Source organism: Ursus maritimus, unplaced genomic scaffold (assembly GCF_017311325.1).
Source record: "Ursus maritimus isolate PB19 unplaced genomic scaffold, ASM1731132v1 scaffold_19, whole genome shotgun sequence".
NCBI classification, from domain to species: Eukaryota; Metazoa; Chordata; class Mammalia; order Carnivora; family Ursidae; genus Ursus; species Ursus maritimus.
The window spans coordinates 24,144,169-24,161,951 of record NW_024424341.1 but is presented as its reverse complement, the minus strand read 5'-3'; the positions used below and the strand labels follow the sequence as shown (position 1 = coordinate 24,161,951).

General features: G+C 52.2%; 1 protein-coding gene across 2 annotated transcripts; it reads right to left on the bottom strand.

Annotated features, from left to right (window-relative positions):
• Nucleotides 1–827: 827 nt before the first annotated feature.
• VPS4A (vacuolar protein sorting 4 homolog A) lies at nt 828–12,997 on the bottom strand. Of its 2 annotated transcripts, none has more exons than XM_040633518.1 (11): nt 12,808–12,997; nt 8,588–8,699; nt 8,356–8,503; nt 6,918–6,979; nt 6,682–6,801; nt 6,028–6,184; nt 5,342–5,490; nt 4,885–4,966; nt 4,435–4,654; nt 2,425–2,565; nt 828–1,698 (listed from the first exon to the last, which is right to left on the bottom strand). In XM_040633518.1, the coding sequence occupies exons 1-11, from the start codon at nt 12,826–12,828 to the stop codon at nt 1,597–1,599; spliced, it is 1,314 nt and encodes a 437-aa protein (XP_040489452.1). In that variant the 5' UTR covers nt 12,829–12,997; the 3' UTR covers nt 828–1,596. The 2 variants fall into 2 exon arrangements, with proteins under 2 accessions (XP_040489452.1, XP_040489453.1); XM_040633519.1 differs by having other exon boundaries at nt 6,918–6,976.
• Between the last annotated feature and the right edge of the window lie 4,786 nt (nt 12,998–17,783).

Here is a 17,783-nt window from a genome sequence, read left to right as displayed (position 1 = left end):
CGTACCCACACTGCAGAGGTGCACTTGGGCCTGAGCCTTCAAGGAACCCCACAAAAAGTTGGCTCAATTCAGCAGCCATTCCTAACCAAATCAAAGACCACTGCAGTGCAAGGCTACTGTGATCTAAGAGCTGGCCACCTCATCAGTTCTGGACAAGCTGGGTTTTAATAAGACCTGGAGCAATAATCACGGCTTTNNNGTTGGCAGGCCTTTTGTGTATTCACTTGCAAGCAGTCAAGGAGCACAGCCTCCTACTCAGCATTTCTAGGGCTGCCAGCTCTAGAGCCTTGGGGGTTGGGGGAGGGGGTCTCAGGATCAGGAGTCACAACTTCAAATGCCCACAGGGCTGGGCAGGCAACCCGAAGAGGTGAAGCAGTCCATGTGGGGATGGGTGAGCTGGAGAGTGTTCTGCTTCTGAATAGGGCAGTCCCTGCTCAGCTGTGGCTGACAGGCTGCCTCGTGGGGACGCAGGCCCGGCACTGCCTAATCTCCCAGAAGCCAGAAATCTGAATTTTTACATCAATTCTCGATTTTTCAATGTTGGCAGCAGACCAAGCCAAACACAGCTGCAGCCACATCTGGGCCGCAGGCCTCCCAGTCTGCAGGAAGAACTGTCCAGGTGCCACATGTGCAAGGCCCCGGGGGTGTGGGAGGGGAGGTCTGGGCAGTCAGACCTGAGAACAGGCCTGGGAACTTCGGCAGGTGGCAATAGTCTCCTCTGATGAAGAGAAGAACCCGGAGAGAAAACCGGGGGGTCTTTCTAATGGAACCAAGCATGGCCTTCAAGGAGCTCAGATAAGAATCAAAGATGAAATCACTCAGGTGGCTCAAGAGGGAAAAGATTTATTAGCCCATTTCCAGGGCAGAGGGCCAGGGGCAATGGCAGGGTTCGGTGTTCTCACATTCAGAGGGAAGAAAAGGCAGCAGTAAAACCCACCTGACTGCCTTCGCTCATTCTGATCTACACAGCTTTGTGCTCACAAAAACCATCCTCTCCTCCTGCAGGGAGGACACAGGGCCCAGGATGCTGACCTAGGAGGGTGGGAATGGCTTGGTTTTACTCTTGGCCTTTACAGGCAGGGCTTGGGCTGACAACCCAGGGCACTGGCCATTGTGTTCACAAGGAGTAAAACCTGGGTTAGAAAGGACAGGTGAGGGAGCTGGCAAGCCATTTTGAAGGTCTGCAACAACCCCACAGTGTGGTTGCTCCCATTCCTTGACGCTTCTGGGAGATTTTAACTTTATTTATAAACAAGACAAAAATCCAAGCAGCATTAATTTAAGGGAACAAAGAAAGGTTTAAAAAAAAACCAAAACCCACAGAGAGGCAGGACAAGGAGTTGGTGAGCATCCAGAAGAGGAGGAGAGAAGTAGGAAGAACCAGTATTCCACCCAGTGCTGAATGTGCTTCTGTGTCTCTGCGGCCCGGGAGGCCCTTCCTTCCTGCTCCCCGGCCTGCGGCCAGACAGCAGAGGGGATGCTGCAGGGACGTGAAGACGGGCCCCGGAGCGCTATCTGGCCACTGACATAGGGAGTGCCGTGGATTTATTACCCCAATCAACCTCCCACCTTCACCATCACCAAGTGAAGAAATTTTTAACTCTCCTGTCCAAAGTCCTCTGAGAATTTCTTCACTTTCAGGAGGTCATCTGCATTCACGGTGGGCCGAGTGGTGGCCAGAGACCGGAGCATGTCCGACTGCAAAGACAAGGGCACGGAGCTGAGGAAGAGCCAGGCCCCAGGTCCCCAGCCTCCCTGTGTCGCAGACCCATGGGGTCCAGCAGGAAGAGGCCAGTGTTCCCGGTCACTCCCAGCCCCAAACGCAAAGCTCCCTCTGGTTGCCTGGGGCCTGCCTGAATGTCTCCTGTGACAGGACCACTCTTCCCTCCTGAGGCGGCTCATGTCGTTTCCAAACAGGCCTACTTCTCATCGGAGAGAATCCAAGCTCCCCTCATGTCTTAACTCCTGGGAGAAGCTCGTTCTGAGTGCACACCCACCACAGCAGCCACACTGGCAGACACCTGCCCCACATGACAGGCAAGACCATCGGGAAGACCAGGATGAGGGGAAGGCAAGACTAGTCCCATGAGGCTGCCTGTGCAAGGGCATCAAAGCAAACTGCCGACAGACACTTGCTGCCTCCTTCTGGGCACAAAAGCCAAACCCATGGAATGATGTAGTCACACCAGCGGGCCTTTATTCTTGCTGAAGAAAATAAAATGCTCATGCTATGGCCTCCATCCTGGGCCTCCACTAAGTCTAACGGCAGGAGCCCCAGCTACCCCGAGCCCCAAAGGCCATTCTCTGTTTCAGAAGAGCCACAACAGCCCAGGACAGAGAAGGGGAGAAGCCTATTTTTATTTTCAGACCCAAGACCCCAGTTTTCTGGGCTCTGTGTAGTCCCTCTCCCAGCCGGTCACTTACCATGCAAACCACAGGCTCTAAGAGTTTGTCACCAGGGACATCCATCCAAGTCATCTCCATGGCCCCTGGGTCCCCTGGTGAGCACGGGGTCAGGAGGTCATCTATCATAACGCCAGGGTTGGTGCGGGAAGGGCCACAGACCTGAAATCAAATAGGAGTTTGGCTGGAGGGGTTGCACCTCGGTGCTTAGGGAAGGGACAGGATGCCTCAGGTTTCAGAGTCCTGAAGAGAAGGTAGCGGTAGGGGATGAATCCATGCCTGGCTTGTAGGTCATCAGTCTGAGAAGAGAACGACTTCTTCAGAACGCCGAGGCGGGCAGTCTAAGTAGCTCAAAGGAGGATTTCAGAGGTTTGTGATTAGCATGATATTCCAGGCACTGTTCTCCAGAATCTCAATTTGTGGCCCAAAATGTCTTGGTATCTTCCACTTCCTAATTCCATCAGATCTCACCACAAATGTAGTGACATCAAAAATGTTTTTCTAACCATAGTTGCTTTATTGGCAACATCCCCCCAAATATCCCCAAGGCTAATTCCCTCACCTCCTTCAACTCTTAACTCAAATGCCACCTCGGGTGGCCTATCCTTTAAGAATACAACCTGCCTTGGGGCGCCTGGATGGCTCAGTCAGTTAAGCACCTGACTCTTGATTTCAACTCAGGTCACGATCTCAGGGTTGTGAGATCAAGGCCTGCAATGGGCTCCTCAATAGGCATGGAGTCTGCTTAAGATTCTCTCCCTCTCCCTCTGCCCTCCCCACTGCTCCCCACTGCCCCCCCCCACCACGCTCACTCACTCACTCTTAAAAAATTTTTTAAAAAGGGGGGAGTGGAAAGAATATGAGATAAAAAAAAAAAAAAGAAGGGGGCAACTAGGTGGCTCAGTTGTTAAGCATCTGCCTTTGGCTCAGGTCATGATCCCAGAGTCCTGGGATCGAGCCCCACATCGGGCTCCCTGCTCATCAGGAAGCCTGCTTCTCCCTTTCCCACTCCCCCTGCTTATGTTCCCTCTCTCACTGTCTCTCTGTCAAATAAATAAATAAAATCTAAAAAAAAATTAAAAAAATAAAATTATTGTAGAAACGTGGGCATTTTTCATTAAAAAAAAAAGAAGAATACAACTTGCCCAGGGGCACCTGGGTGGCACAGTCAGTTAAGTATCCAACTCCTGATTTCGGCTCAGGTCATGATCTCAGGGTTGTGAGACAGAGCAGGGAGTTGCTTGGGATTCTCTCTCCCTCTGCCCCCCTACCCCCACTCACTCACTCTCTCTCTCAAATAAATAAATCTTTGTTTTTTTAAAGAATATAACCTGCCCACCCAACTCCAAACTTCAGAAACACCAGACTTCATCCCCTGCTCTGACCTCCCCCTCATCACCCTCTAAGAAATGAGTATCTCCTCAACTAGTGAAGAGGCTCCCATAGAGCAGGGATTTTTGTCTGCTGTGGTCACAAATGTCTCCCCAGGTCCTAGAACAGCACCAGGCGCACAGCAGGACCCTCAGCAGACACTCGACAGAGACACACTGTGTAAGAGGAGCTCCTCCTTAGAGCGGGTGATTTTGTACCCACCGATTCTTCAGACACTGAGGGGGGTCCCCACACATGACAGCATAGCACTGACTGTGGAGGTGGCAGAGGTGACTGGCATGGTGCCGTGTCCTCTGGCTTCACACAATCTGAGATGGTCACATTCGAGTAAGAAGAACTATAGGGAAAGCCAGAGGGCTCACTTTGTACTTGTGCTTGGTTCTCCAGGAGACTAAAGATCTATCACCTTAGCAGCTGAGGAACTGGCAAAGAAAGCTGATATTCCCATTCCTGTGACACTTTCTAAGCAACTCTTTGCTGGCCCATTCCCGCCCACCTTTTTTAAAGTAGGCTCCACTCCTGGTGTGGAGCCCGATGTCGGGCTTAAACTCACAACCCCGAACAACAGAGCAAGACCGGAGCTGAGATCGAGAGTCGGCTGCTTCACCAACTGAGCCACCTGGGTGTCCCTCCACTCACCTTTTTGAAGTGTGTTGCTGACTGAACTTTTCTGACAGGCTGCATGAGGGAGTCCCGCACAATGATGCTGATGTCGGCACCTGAGTAGCCTTCCGTCTTCCGGGCCAGCTCATGGATGTTGGCATCCGTAAGGTTGTGGGGAGTGCTCCCCAGATGCAACCGGAACATCTGGGCACGGGCAGCCTCCTCAGGCAGCGGGATGTAAATCCTCTTTTCAAACCTAGAGAGCCAAGCACATGGCAGGACTTGAGAAGAGATGGCCTAACAGTCTTCATGGAGATGGGCGCTGGGGCCCTCCAGAAGCTGGCTTCCCTGAGGACTCTGCTCACCATGCAGACATGAAGAAGCCTCCAGGGAAATGGAGTCAGGTTGCACCCACAACTGCCATCAGCAGGCTGACTACGGCTGGAGAAAGACCTCAGCCCCTGGTTTCTACTGGGGAAGACTCACCTCCTTCTAATGGCTGAATCCAACACCCAGGGGATGTTTGTGGCACCAAGAACCAGAGTCCCATCGTTGTTATTCCCTACCCCTATGGAGAAAGGGAAACACAGACGCTGACTCAGAACACCTGCAAGGATCGGGGAGCTTCTGGGGGAAGCACCTCAGGGCCTTTGTGTGTTCTGATCTGGGGCCAGCCCCGTGCCACCACCAGCAGGGCCCCAACCAGCTCTGCTGGGCCAAGAGCCTTCTCTGAAGCCCTGCCGGCCTCGGGAAGGGCAGAGGGCTGGTGGGCAAAGGCTGTGGAAACCTCTCTGCAGGCCTGTGCAGATGGAGCTGAGGACAGCTGCTGACATTTTCCCTCCATCTTAAGGATTATCAAATCCAGCCGCAACGAAATCATGAAGCCCTGGGCTGGCTGCAGGCGGACCGAGAACCGGGGAGGGCACCCCGCACTGGCACGCACCCTGCATCTGCACCAAGAACTCCGTTTTGATCCTTCGGGCGGCCTCGCTCTCATTTTCATTGCGGGACCCGCAGAGGGAATCCACCTCATCGATGAAGATGATGGAGGGCTTATGCTGCCTGGCCAGCTCAAACAGGTTCTTGACTAGCCTGTGAAGGTGACAAGTGGGGCTGGGATCAGGACACCCACACACATCCCAGCCAGGGGCCCAGTCTCTGCTTCTCTTTGCCCTTCCCACAGGCAGCTCAAGACTCCAGTCATGCTTGGATTTCAGCGACAGTGGTCCTCACAGTTCACATGGCAGCACTGTACCATGAGCAAAAGCCAGCCTTGGCAACAGCCCCACTCATTAGCTCTGGATTTAGGACAAGTCACTTACCCTCCTCTCAGCCTCAGTGTCACCCTCTGCAAAACAGGAGTCGGTGTGGAAAATAACTGAACTACGTGAAGTCCCTAACAGAGGATACCCACCTGATACCTAAAGATTGTGAGGGCCTTTGCCTTCCCTTCATGAGGACTCCTCTCCCCCAAGCACCCATTCAGTCGCAGCAGGCCTTGTCAGGACAGCGTCCCACCCAACAAGCTAGCAGGGTTCCCCTCTGCTGGCGACTTCTCCCAGACACCCAACAGTGGTTCCTCGGGGTGGTGGCTCAAGGGCAGGGATGCAGGCCTGGCAGTTGACTTACTTCTCACTCTCCCCCAACCACTTAGACATCAAGTCTGAGGAGGACACAGAGAAGAAGGTGGAGTTGTTGGCCTCTGTGGCCACCGCTTTGGCCAGGTAGGATTTCCCCGTGCCAGGGGGTCCAAAGAGCAGTATCCCTCGCCAAGGTGTACGCTTGCCTACAACAAAGAATAAACTGAGGTGAGCTTCCTCCTGGCTTGGGAAAGGGAACAGAAAAAAGCAGAGGGGACTGAGTAGTAAGTACAGTCAGAAGAGAAAAGTTCTACAAGACAACTGATTCTAGAAGCAAAGGAATAAAGGGAACTGAATTACCTGCTGAGAACCTGCTCCTAGCCCTGGCTCATGACCCCCAAAACCTTGCGAAGTGACACCGGCTGGCACTGGTTCCTGACCCTAAGCCCCCATGGGGATGGTCAAGTCACAGTTCTAGTCGCAAAGGTGTTTCTGACACGGGAGAGGAGCCAAGGAGCAGATGACTGTGACGAGTAGACCCTGGGGACTCTCTCGACTGAGAGCCCTGAGAGGGAAGGTTGGGCCCTCACCCTGAGGGCCAGGAGAGCTGAGTGGCCACCTGCTCCTGGACACCTTCAGAGCGGGAGCGCTGGGCTGGCTTCTGCAGAAGCTTGCTATTTTTACATCCGGGCCTAACTCTTACCTGTGAACAAGTGTGGAAATTTAATTGGCAAAATGACAGCTTCTTTGAGGGCCTCCTTGGCCCCCTCCAGGCCAGCCACATCATTCCACCGAATGTTGGGCTTCTCCATCACAACAGCACCTGCAAGAGGCAAGCAGAGCCTTCGACCTGGAGCCCAACTGACGAGTCTGGGCCGACTCTGCAGCGGGCCCTCGCCACAGCCGCCTCCCACTGCCACAGGGCCACGGGCCTCTTACCCATCAGTTGTTCTTGCAATTTCTTTTTCTCTGGATTATCCCCTTCACTGTCACTATCACTGCTGGGAAAGGAGACAGAAGACGACAGGCTAAAGCAAGAGGCAGGTGGCAAGGAGGCTCTGAGAGCAAGGCCAGGTGCTGGCTGCTGGCTTGGCGGTAGAGAGCCACCTGCCCTGCTCAACAGTGGTGAGAGACCCACAAGCAGGGACCTCAAGGATGTTCAGACCACCTGTTACCGACACTCCCTTCCACCTCCTCCAGGAAACCCTCCCGTAACCCATCCTTGTTTCTTCATTAAGGAAGTAACAACAGAGATGCATGCCCTCTCTAGAAGGCTGGTGAGGGACATGTGCTCTGGCTGGACTTCAACAGCTGGGCGGGCAACCGGAGCGGTCACTCGCCTTTCACATAGATACACAACCAGACAGCAAGTGGCTGTGACTCGGAGAAGAGGTGAAGTTTAAAGAGGGGAACCTGGGAAGGGAACACAGTCACTGGTCTCACCCCAGGGCCAATCCCTAATGGGACAGAAGTGATCAGCCATCCTCAGAACTCTTCCCGCCCTCCCGAGGACGCTTCACCTCCTGCCCCTTCCTCTTCCCTTCCCAGAGCATGTCTCTCTCCCTGGGGAACCCTGTCCACCCAGGGCGCAGAGCCCCTCAGCTCTGGTGGGGCGGCAGACACACAACCCGCCTGTCTCTTGCTCTGTGACCCTCCCACCTGGGACCCTCCCCTTCGCCTCCAGGACACCACTGGCCTGTACACTCAGCTAACTGGAATCTGTGTGGTGGGCAAACCACAAATGTGAGGAAAGAGGCTGCAGAGCGAACACGGGCTTTGGAGTGGGACACAGAAGCCCTGCGTGTGGGTCCAGACTCCATCCAGTGCCAGCTCTGTGACCTGGGCCATCCCTGAACTTGATCTGCTGCCTCATCTGTCAGATGAAGACAGTAACTCTGATCGTCCCAGCAGCTGACGCTTATTCCATCCTCACTGCGCACCTCGCTTTACTTGTGGGGCTTTACCCACATCATCTCATCCGCTCCTCAGAGCAACGCTGGGCGGGAGGTTGCAATATCTTTCTTCTACAGAAGAGGAGCCTGGAAGCACAGGGGGTCATGGCACATGTCCATGGTCACCCGGCTAGGAAGTGGCAGCACTGGGACGTACCCTGAGAGTCCAACTGCAGAATCCCAGGCTTGTAACCTCCCTGCTGGCTCGAGTTTCCCTCACCGCTTTTCTGTGAGGAACCAATGAGACAGCGTCCAAAAAGTATTGTGCAAAGTGCCCGACAAAAGCAGCTAGGGGCATTATCACTATGAGTGGAATTCCCCCAAAGGAAGGCAGCATGAGCACCAGGAATGGCAGCAACACAGGAAAAGGACACATGCTCAGGGGTCTCTGGTCCCAGCTGGGTCCTCCACTCCTCTGTACTCACCCCTTGCTCTCACTCTGATTTTCTTTGACTGGCTTCTTGCCATGCTTCTCTTTGTTTCGTAAATAATCCTTCAGCTTCTCTGCCCGGTCTAGGTACTGCATGCACTTCGCTCGAATGCTCTCCTTGGCCTTGTCGCTGTGTGCCTCATCTGCAAAAGGGGAAGTGGCGAGGGTGTACCTACCCTGCTCTCACAGGGGCTCTGCAGTCGGGGAGGGCCCTGCGTGTGACTCACATTTGATAGCGTGTAGGAAATACTCCACGGCATGCTGGTAGAGCCGGAGTGCCTCCTCGTAATTCTTGGCTTTATCCTCTTCTGTGGCTTTCGTCACCAGATCAATGGCTTTCTGGAAAGGCGAAGCAAATACCTCAGTGCTTCCCAAGAGACCAAAAATCCCTTAGGGTCCTAGGGCAGCATGAATCCTGCGGATCTGTTAGTCGCACACCATTATGTTGGCCTATTTTTCCAACATCAACTAGAAGCCTTGAAAGGAAGCTTTAAAAGACAGCCATCGCTCTTCACAGCACACTCATACAGCTGAAAGCAACCTCCTTCTCGGATTCACTCTGGATTTCCGTAAGTGGAAACCTGACCAAATATCTCAGGTTAGGGCTCAAGGGGAGAATCCACTTTCTATTCCTTGCCTCAAGGGAAAGAAAAACGGCCCTGGACCCAGAGCCTGGAATAGGAGAAACATCAGAACCAACTGACTGCTGTGCTGCTTAGCACGAAGGCCAGAAACCGCACTTGATGCCAGCCCTGAGTTCTACGAGACCCATCGAAGGGGTCTCTACTTCCTCCTACCAGCCCAGCCTGCTTCCTGTGGTGAAAAGAGAAGAGGTTTTCCTAAATTTGCTACTTAGGGGAGGGATGCTTAGACACATGGGTCAGTATACCAGTAGCTCTAGTAAGAAAAGCGCTTGCTGGCACACCTAGGTGGCTCAGTCAGTTAAGCGTCCGACTTGGTTTCTACTCAGGTCATGATGTCAGGGTAGAGGGATCAAGCCCTGCATCCGGCGCCGTGCTCAGCAGGGAGTCTGCTTAAAGATTCTCTCCCTCTGCCCCTCCCCCCACGGGCATATGCTTGAGCTCTCTAAAATACATAAATCAAGAAAGAAAGAAAGAAAGAGAGAGAGAGAGAGAGAGAAAGAAAGAAAGAAAGAAAGAAAGAAAGAAAGAAAGAAAGAAAGAAAAGAAAGAAAAGAAAGAGAAAAGGGCTTGCTTACTCCAAAGACATATATGTGCTGCCAACTGAAGGGAATGGTCCTCTGGAATCTTCTAAGAAGTCTGTGAGAATATCTTTGTGAATCTCACAAATCCTGTAGGCCTGTGCTCTAGGACTAAACTCCAAGCACGCTGGATCTTTCAGGCAGCTGCCCCACACCTACATATCCAGTTTTAGAAACCATGGCTTGGGGCGCCTGGGTGGCTCAGTCGTTAGGCGTCTGCCTCTGGCTCAGGGCGTGATCCCCGCGTTCTGGGATCGAGCCCCACAGAAGGCTCCTCCACTGGGAGGCTGCTTCTTCCTCTCCCACTCCCCCTGCTTGTGTTCCCTCTCTCTCTGTCTCTCTCTCTGTCAAATAAATAAATAAAATCTTAAAAAAAAAAAAAAAAAAAAAAGAAACCATGGCTTCACCAACCCAGGAAGCATTACCCGAATTATCCTCCTCAAGCTGATCTGCACTAGACACCAGGCCAGCAGATCCCACTGTATACACACAGTTCCGTCCACAGCAAACAATAAACCTCCTGACCAGCTCTTGGCAGGGCTCAGGCATTTGTGCAGCCCTTCCTCATCTGAAAGTAAGAAGTCTCAGAAAGGCACAGCTAGCTCTACAAAACTAACAGACTGGAGTAGGTTAGGCCAGGTTGATGATAAATGAACTCACCAGGTTGACGAGATGAGGAAAGGTGAAAGAGGGTTGCTGGCTACTATTTTCAAGCTCAGCTACCTCCATCACCTACAAATAGAGAATGGCCAGGAGTCCAGAACCTTCCTGGACGATTAGCTTAAACACAAGCTTCGCAGGTCTACTCTCCCCCAACAACCCCACTCTTCCTATGAGACAATGAAACGAGTTCTCCTGTCCCTGATGGCTTCTCTTCTCCAGAATAAACATGCCCAGTATGCCTTCCTCCTGGGGTCTGTCCTTTTGAAAGGCAGGGTCAGAACAATACTCAAGGGATGCTCTGCCTCCCCCCTTGAGATACTTTATTAATTAATGCACCTAAGGGCACATTAGATCTTTTTGGCAACTGCATGTGATGTTTCACAGGCAAGAGGCCTCAGCTGCAATTTGAAGAATAGTTTTGCATAACACAAGGGTGAGGTGATAAATAAAACTGCCAGCCTGCCGCATCTCTAGTAACACATATGGCAAGGATGAGGATGAAGGACAAGGCTAAGGAAGACGTGCTAACAGAAGAGCTGGCAAACTGTAAAGGACCAGATGGTAAATAGGTTAGACTTTCCTGGCCATACAATCTCTGTAGCAACTGCTCAACTCTGCCTTTGTAGCCCAAAAGCAGCCATAGAAAATACGTAAATGAAGGAGTAGGAATGTGTTCCAATAAAACTTTATTTATAGACACCGAAATTTAAATTTCATGATTTTCACGTGTCGTGAGATATCTTTTCCCAGCCTTTTAAAAACATAAAAACCTACGACATTATGTTAAGTGAGAGAAGCCAGTCACAAAGGACCACATATTGTATGATTCCAGTTACATAAAATGCCCAGAATAGGGGCGCCTGGTGGCACAGTTGGTTGAGCATCCGACTCTTGGTTTCTGCTCGTTTGGTGATCTCGGGGTCATGGGATCGAGCCCCGCATCGGTTCCGTGCTTAGCAAGGAGTCTGCTTGAGTTTCTTTCTCCCTCTCACTCAGCCCTTCCCCCTCTCTAAAATAAATCTTCTTTTAATAAATGAATCTTTTAATCTTTTAATAAATGAACAAATAAATAAAGTGTCCAGAATAGGCAAATCCATGGGGAGAGAAATTAGCTGAGTGTTTGCCCAGAGCTGGGAGAGATACATGGTTTGTGGGGTTGACTGTAAAGGGTGTGGAGTTTCTTTTTGGGGTGATGAAAGTGTTCTAAAAGCGTGGTGATGGTTGCACAACTCTGAATATACTAAGAGCCACTGAATTGTATACTTTAAATGTGTGAATTGTGTGGTGAGTTATATCTTAATAAAGCTTTTCTTTTTAAGATTTATTTCTTTTAGAGAGAGAAAGAGAGCGTGAACAGGAGAAATGGCAGAAGGAGAGAATCTTCAAGTAGACACCCTGCTGAGCATGGAGCAGATGCAAGGCTCCATCTCAGGACCCTGAGATCATGACCTGAGCCAAAATCAACAGTCAGAGGCTTAACCGACTAAGCCACGCAGGCGCCCCTTAATAAAACTTTAACAGAAATGTAAAAACATTCTTAGCTCACAGACAAAAATTGTCTGGGCAGATGGGATCTGCAGGCGAAGTTTACAAACCCCTCTGATAACAGATCAGAGTTTTTGCTGGTGGATGGTGGGGGTCTGGCTTTGGACTCTAGTTAATCCCTGGCCAAGTAGCCCAGTTTATTCCATGCCTCTGTTTCCACTATTTCCTCCACCTTCAGATATCTGAGTACTACCCAACCTTTCCAGATCCAGGCAAACGCCCCTTCTTCCATGAAATCTTGCCTAACTCCTTCACAGGCTTTATCGTGAGCATTTACTACGTAGCAGACACTGTGCTAAGAAGGCTTCACCTGAATTACTCAACCCAGGGCCACTGTCACAACAACCCTACAGGGTATTACCCCATTTCCCTGACAGGAAACCCGAAATTCTAGGATCAAGGTAACTAGCCCAAGGTCACATGCGAGTGAGTGGCAGAGCCAAGACTAAAGCCCAGGTCGGAGGCCTGGGCATGTTTCTGTTTGCCGTCCCAGGAGGACGGCAGCACCTGGAGGATGGGTCAGTCATGCATCCAGGTGGCGCCACCCCAGCACCACCAGGCAAGACCTAGGGAATGAATGAAGGGTCGCTAGTCCACAGGAGGAAATCCGAGCCTGGGGAAGGAGCGGGGCCTCGTCCTAAGGGAAGCAGGAGGAGGAGGGAGAGCAAGGGGCCCGACTGCGGGGCCGAGCTTTCCAGGCGGCGCCTGTGCTGTCCGCAGGAGGCTGATCCCCGCGGCGGTACCGGGGCGCCTCCGGCTGCACGTAGCGGCCTCGGGGCTCGGCCTGGCCCGGGCGGGGTGTGGGGTGGGGGTGGCAGGGGCGCGGGAGTTCTGGACAGGAGACGGCCCGTGGCTCTGGGCGCGTGAAAACAGAAACCGGCGGAGGCGGCGACAGGGCGGCGGGGCGAAGGCCGCGGTGCCGGGGTTCCGAGCAGGCCGCCCGCCCGACTGCTGGCTCGCAGGCCCCGCCGCGCCTCCTCCGGCCTCCGGAAGCCGAGCCCGGCCGCGCCGAGGTACCTGGAGGGTTGACGTTGTCATTTCATCTCCTGGGTCCGCCCCACACCCTGCGGCGCTGCTTGCGGCCTCAGTCCGGCCCCGGGGAGCCGAGCTGCTAGGTCGGGCGCGGGGAGCCCGGCGGCTTGGCGCTGGGCGCGGGCAGGGCGGCCGCTCGCAGCCGGAGCAGAGTCCGAGGGCGAGCGAGGAGCGCGGCCCAGAGCGGTCGTACCCGAGCCGCGCTGCTGCCCCCCGGCGGCCACGGCTGGCACTGCAGGCACCGTTCACCCCGGCCAAGGGGCGGACCGGAGGAGGGCCGCGGTGAGGCGGGGCAGGGGGCGTGTCAGAGGCGTATTAGGGGCGGGGAGCCCAGCGAAGGCTGGGGTGGGGTTGGGGGCGGGTCTGGGCGGGTCATAGGGCTACGGGGGCGGGGCCAGAGACAGCGCCGGCTAGAAACCTTAAGTCCTAGGTAAAATAGCTCCTGTAGGACAGTTTTTCTCTCACAGTAAGCCTAACTCCCAAAGCTCTGGGTTTCTGATATTTAATAGGGTATACTAATAATTAGGATCTACCTTGTCTGCCTTTTGGAGGGAATAAATGAGCTAGCTAATGTAAACAGTGTACCCCACACGGGGGACTCAGTCTCTGTAACTAGTATTTTTTAAAAAGAATATTTTTTTTGAGGAGAGCGCGAGCACCAGTGGGGGGAAGGGCATAGGGAGACGGAGACTCTCAAGCAGGATCTATGACCAGCGCAGAGCCAGAAGTGGGGCTGATCTCAGGACCCCAAAATCATGACCCGAGCAGTAATCAAGAGTCAGGCGCTTAGCCGACTGAGCCTCCCAGGCGCCTCCTCTGTTAACTATTATTATGATGCTGGTAGCTCTGTCTAAAGTCAGTTTTTGGTTTTGTTCTTGTTTTTTTTTTTTTTTTTAAGATATATTTATCCGAGAGACAGTGAGCGAGAGGGAGAGGGAGAGGGAAAGTAGGCTCCCTGCTGAGCAAGGAGCCTGACGCGGGGCTCCATCCCAGGACCCTGGGGATCATGACCCAAGCCGAAGGCAGACCCTAGCCGACTGAGCTACCCTGCTGCCTCTTTTTGTTTTTTAATATTAACCCTGCCGCTTTTCTCTTTAGAAAAATGGCTTTCTCTTCTTTTTTTTTTTAAGATTTTTTTTTTTTTTTTAAGTAATCTCTACACCCAACGTGGGGCTTGAACTTAAGCCCCAAGAGCAAGGGTCACATGTTCTACCAACTGAGCCAGCCAGGTGCCGCGGGAAAGTGGTTTCCTTAAACCTCCAATGCTGGGGTCTTTAGTACTGTGAACTTCAGTATAGTATATCTGTGCTAGTTTCTGGGGATATAGCAATGATCAAAACAGCTCTAGGGCAGCCTACAGTTTGAGAAGAAAGATAATGTTCATCAAGAAAGGTGACGTAATAAATGTTGAGGCCCATGTGTGAAAATCCATGTGGTATGTGAGAGTCTAACAGGCAACCTGCCCAAGATAGGTGGTCAGCAAAGTCTCCCATTTAAGCAGAGGTTTGAGGGATGAGGCAGGAGAAAGAATACTCCAGGTAGATGAAACAGCCTGTAGAAAGGTCCTGAGGCCCTATGGTAGAGATTTTGGGTTTTATCCTGAGAACAGTGGGAAACTGTTTGTTTTTAAAGATTTTATTTATTTATTTATTTGAGAGAGAGAGAATGAGTGGCCGGGGGGGGGGGGGGGGGGACGGCGCCGACTCCCTGCTGATCATGACCTGAGCCAAAACCAAGAGTCAGACGCTTACCCAACTGAGCCACCCAGGTGCCCCTGTTGTTTTTTTTTTTTGATAGGTGACTTTAGCCCTACTATGCAGTACAGCTTACAGGGATGGGGTGGCTATTACACATGAAGTTATTGCTGTAGTCTGGAAGAATGAGGGAAGCCTGCACTAGGGGCAGGGGCATGGAGAGACATACAAAGAATGGAGAGATTTTGGAAACATGGAAATGTTTTAGATTTGGGGTGTGGTAAGGGGCAGGAAGGGACAGAGGTGACTCCTGGGTTACTGGCTTTAGGATCTGGACAGATGGTGGTGCCACTGAGTTAGGGAATACTGAACAGAGACCAGGTTTGGGGGATGGAGGAGTGAGGAAGATCACAAATTTGAGGTGTCTTTGAAACATCAAATTTCAGTTAGACATATGCATGTGGAAGTCAAAATAAAGATGAGGCCGGAGATACACAGCTGAGAGGCATCTGGGTATAGGTGGGGATAAAATCTAGGGCAGAGCAGAGTGGAGGCTGAGGTGAAGGGAGAGCCTAGGACAGAGCTTGGACGTTTGTCAGCTGACGAGAGGAGGATGAGCCTGCCAAAAAAGCATGGAAGGACAGGTGGAGAGGGAGGATAGCCCCAAGAGTGTTTTGGGAGTCAGGGAAGGAGAGCTGATAAGGAGAGGGAGGACAGTATCTAATGCAGCTGAGGAGGCAAACAGTACTATGAAGACACCAGCCACCTCAGCCAGAGATGTTTAAGCAATGTAATGGAGACGGAAACCATCTCGCAGTGGGCTGGCTGAAGAGTGGGTCACAAGGAGGCACAACTCTTTCAAGAAGTTTGGGGAAGGGACGCCTGGGTGGCTCAGTTGGTTCAGCGTCTGCCTTCAGCTCAGGTCATGATCCCAGGGTCCTGGGATACAGCCCTGCATCAGGCTCCATACCCAAGGGGGAGCCTGTTTCTCCCTCTCTCTCTGCAGCCCTCCTGCTTGTGCCCCCCCACATAAGTAAGTAAAATCGCAAAAAAAAAAAAAAGTTTGGGGGAAAGAAATGGAGGCCTAGAACATTAGCTGCAGGAGTTGAGGGGTCCAGGAAGGAATGTGTGATGGTTTCTAATGGGATAAGAGTTGAGAATGTTTAAAAATCCAATAGGAAGGATCTGGTTGAGGAGACTAGTGAATGGGAATGGGATCAAAGCAGAGGTAAGAGGACTGGCTAGGTCAGCTGGAAAGTAACGAGAAGTTGGGAGAGTACCTTTGGGTGGCTGCTGTTTTCTCAGTGAATTAGGAGGAAAGAGAATCCGCTGAGAGAGAGAGGTGGGAGGCCTAGGGTTCGAGGAGAGTAAAGATAGTTTGAAATCCTTTCTAAGTGACCCAAAAATGAGCAGTGTTAAAGGCACACCTGGTAAAGGTTGGCAACCTCTGTAAATGTATAGCGGTACCAATCCACCTTGAGCTTTCCTCCCCAGGACTCAGCTACTCAGAGAGGTGCAGGAAGATAGCTGGGTTCACCCAGGTGGCGGCTATGAAGGCCGAGCAGCAGGGAATTCACGTGTTTGGGCGAGCGTGGTGCTGCAATGGTAGGCTATGGAATCGGAGCTGGGTACGGTGGGAGACGAATAAGGAGAAGGTAAAAAGAGTCTGTGGACTAACTGAGGACCCAAAAGGTTGAAGGACGGTCCCAGTGAGCACATGCTGGAGAGGGACGCTTCAGTTCCTGATTTTGGCCATGGCTCTGTTCCAGCAGTAACAGTCTAGGGGGTGACTGGGGGAGCAGGATGGCTGAGCTGCAGCAAAAGGGCCATCGTCACACACGAGATGGCTGAAGAACCAAAAGGCCAAGCACAGTGCTGAGCATACCTGTGGACACTGGAGTCAGGATAGTGGAGTGGTGGGACAGGGCTGTGACGAGCCTGGGTGAGACAGGGAGACACACACACGGGACGAGCACTGCACTTTGAGACACTGACAGAGCTGTGTCGGGCAGGGAGGCGTGTACTTGCTGCCACGCACCTGGCACCGGCGCTGTCCTTTTACGTTATTGAGAGGGCAAGGCTGGGTCTTTTCCAGGGCTTGATAGAGACTCACTTAATATTTGCTGGAAGTATTAATAATGAATTCATTCAGAAGTAATAAGTAAGCAAATGAAAGAGAGGGGCCCTAACTGGTGGATGAGAGTGAGGCCGAGTCGAGAGCGGATAAACCCACACACTGGTGGGGCTGTATGCGTTGGAAAACCCTGCAGTTAAGGAGGGCTGGGTTAGTCAGCTAGGGCGGCCATCACAGAATATCACACACTGGGGGTGGGGGGGGTTGGGGGGCTTAAACAATAGAAATCAATTGTCTCCACAGTTCTGGAGTCTGGAAGTCCAAGATCAAGGTGTTAGCAGGGTTGGTTTCTTCTGAGGCCTCTTTCCTTGGCTTACAGATGGCCACGCTTTTTCTGTTCTCGCGGGGTCTTTCCTGGGCGCACATGGACCCCTTATCTCTGTCCAAGCTTCCCTGTTTTTCTAAGGACACCAGCTTGGCCAAGCGCCCACCCTAACGGCCTCTTTTTAACTGAATCGCCTCTTTAAAGGCCCTATCTCCAAACACAGTCACATTCTGAGATGTAGGGGGTTGGGCTCAGCCTGTGAACTTGGTGGGGCACAATTCAGCACATAGCAAGGGTTGGGTCTGAGCTCCACTGTCTGTGTTCACCTTCTCTTTTCTCTGCTCATTCAGCTTTCTTGGGACTCTTGGCTTAGCTTCTGTCTTCTGGGAGCTGGCAGTACAGACACTGGCCCCGCTGACAAAGCACAGCTTCCTGAATGAAGTTCCCCGTCCTGGAGGGAAGCTCGGTGCTGAGCAGCTGCTTCTGATGGCAGGAAATGGGGATCTCCTCCCCATCTCACTTGATCACCCACTGTTGACTCTCTCCTTGGAGCAGAGCTTGAAAATAGACTGAGAATCCCTCAGTTCTGCAGTGCTGTTGCCATTGCTAGCAGTGGGGCAGTCAGTGGAGGAGGGAAAGGGGAAATGAAGGCATAAAATATTATTTGTGGGCTGGCACATGGAGCATGTTTAGGCTTCGAAAACCCGAACCAGATCAAGAACTTCATATTCTAACTTTCTCACTGGAGCAGAAATCAGATTCGCAGCTCCCACACATTCGAGCTCCCACGCTTCAGGTAGAAAGTCATTGACTTGCAAATACACGGTTCCATTTGTTCCTTCATGCACAGCACTTTCCCAGATTGGAT

Excerpts from the sequence above, each read along its gene's own strand:
- VPS4A (XM_040633518.1), bottom strand. The coding sequence starts at position 12,828 with ATGACAACGTCAACCCTCCAG. Across the intron at positions 8,700-12,807 it reads TGACAACGTCAACCCTCCAG|AAAGCCATTGATCTGGTGAC; the intron begins GTACCTCGGCGC and ends TCGCCTTTCCAG. Across the intron at positions 1,699-2,424 it reads TAGAGCCTGTGGTTTGCATG|TCGGACATGCTCCGGTCTCT; the intron begins GTAAGTGACCGG and ends TTGTCTTTGCAG.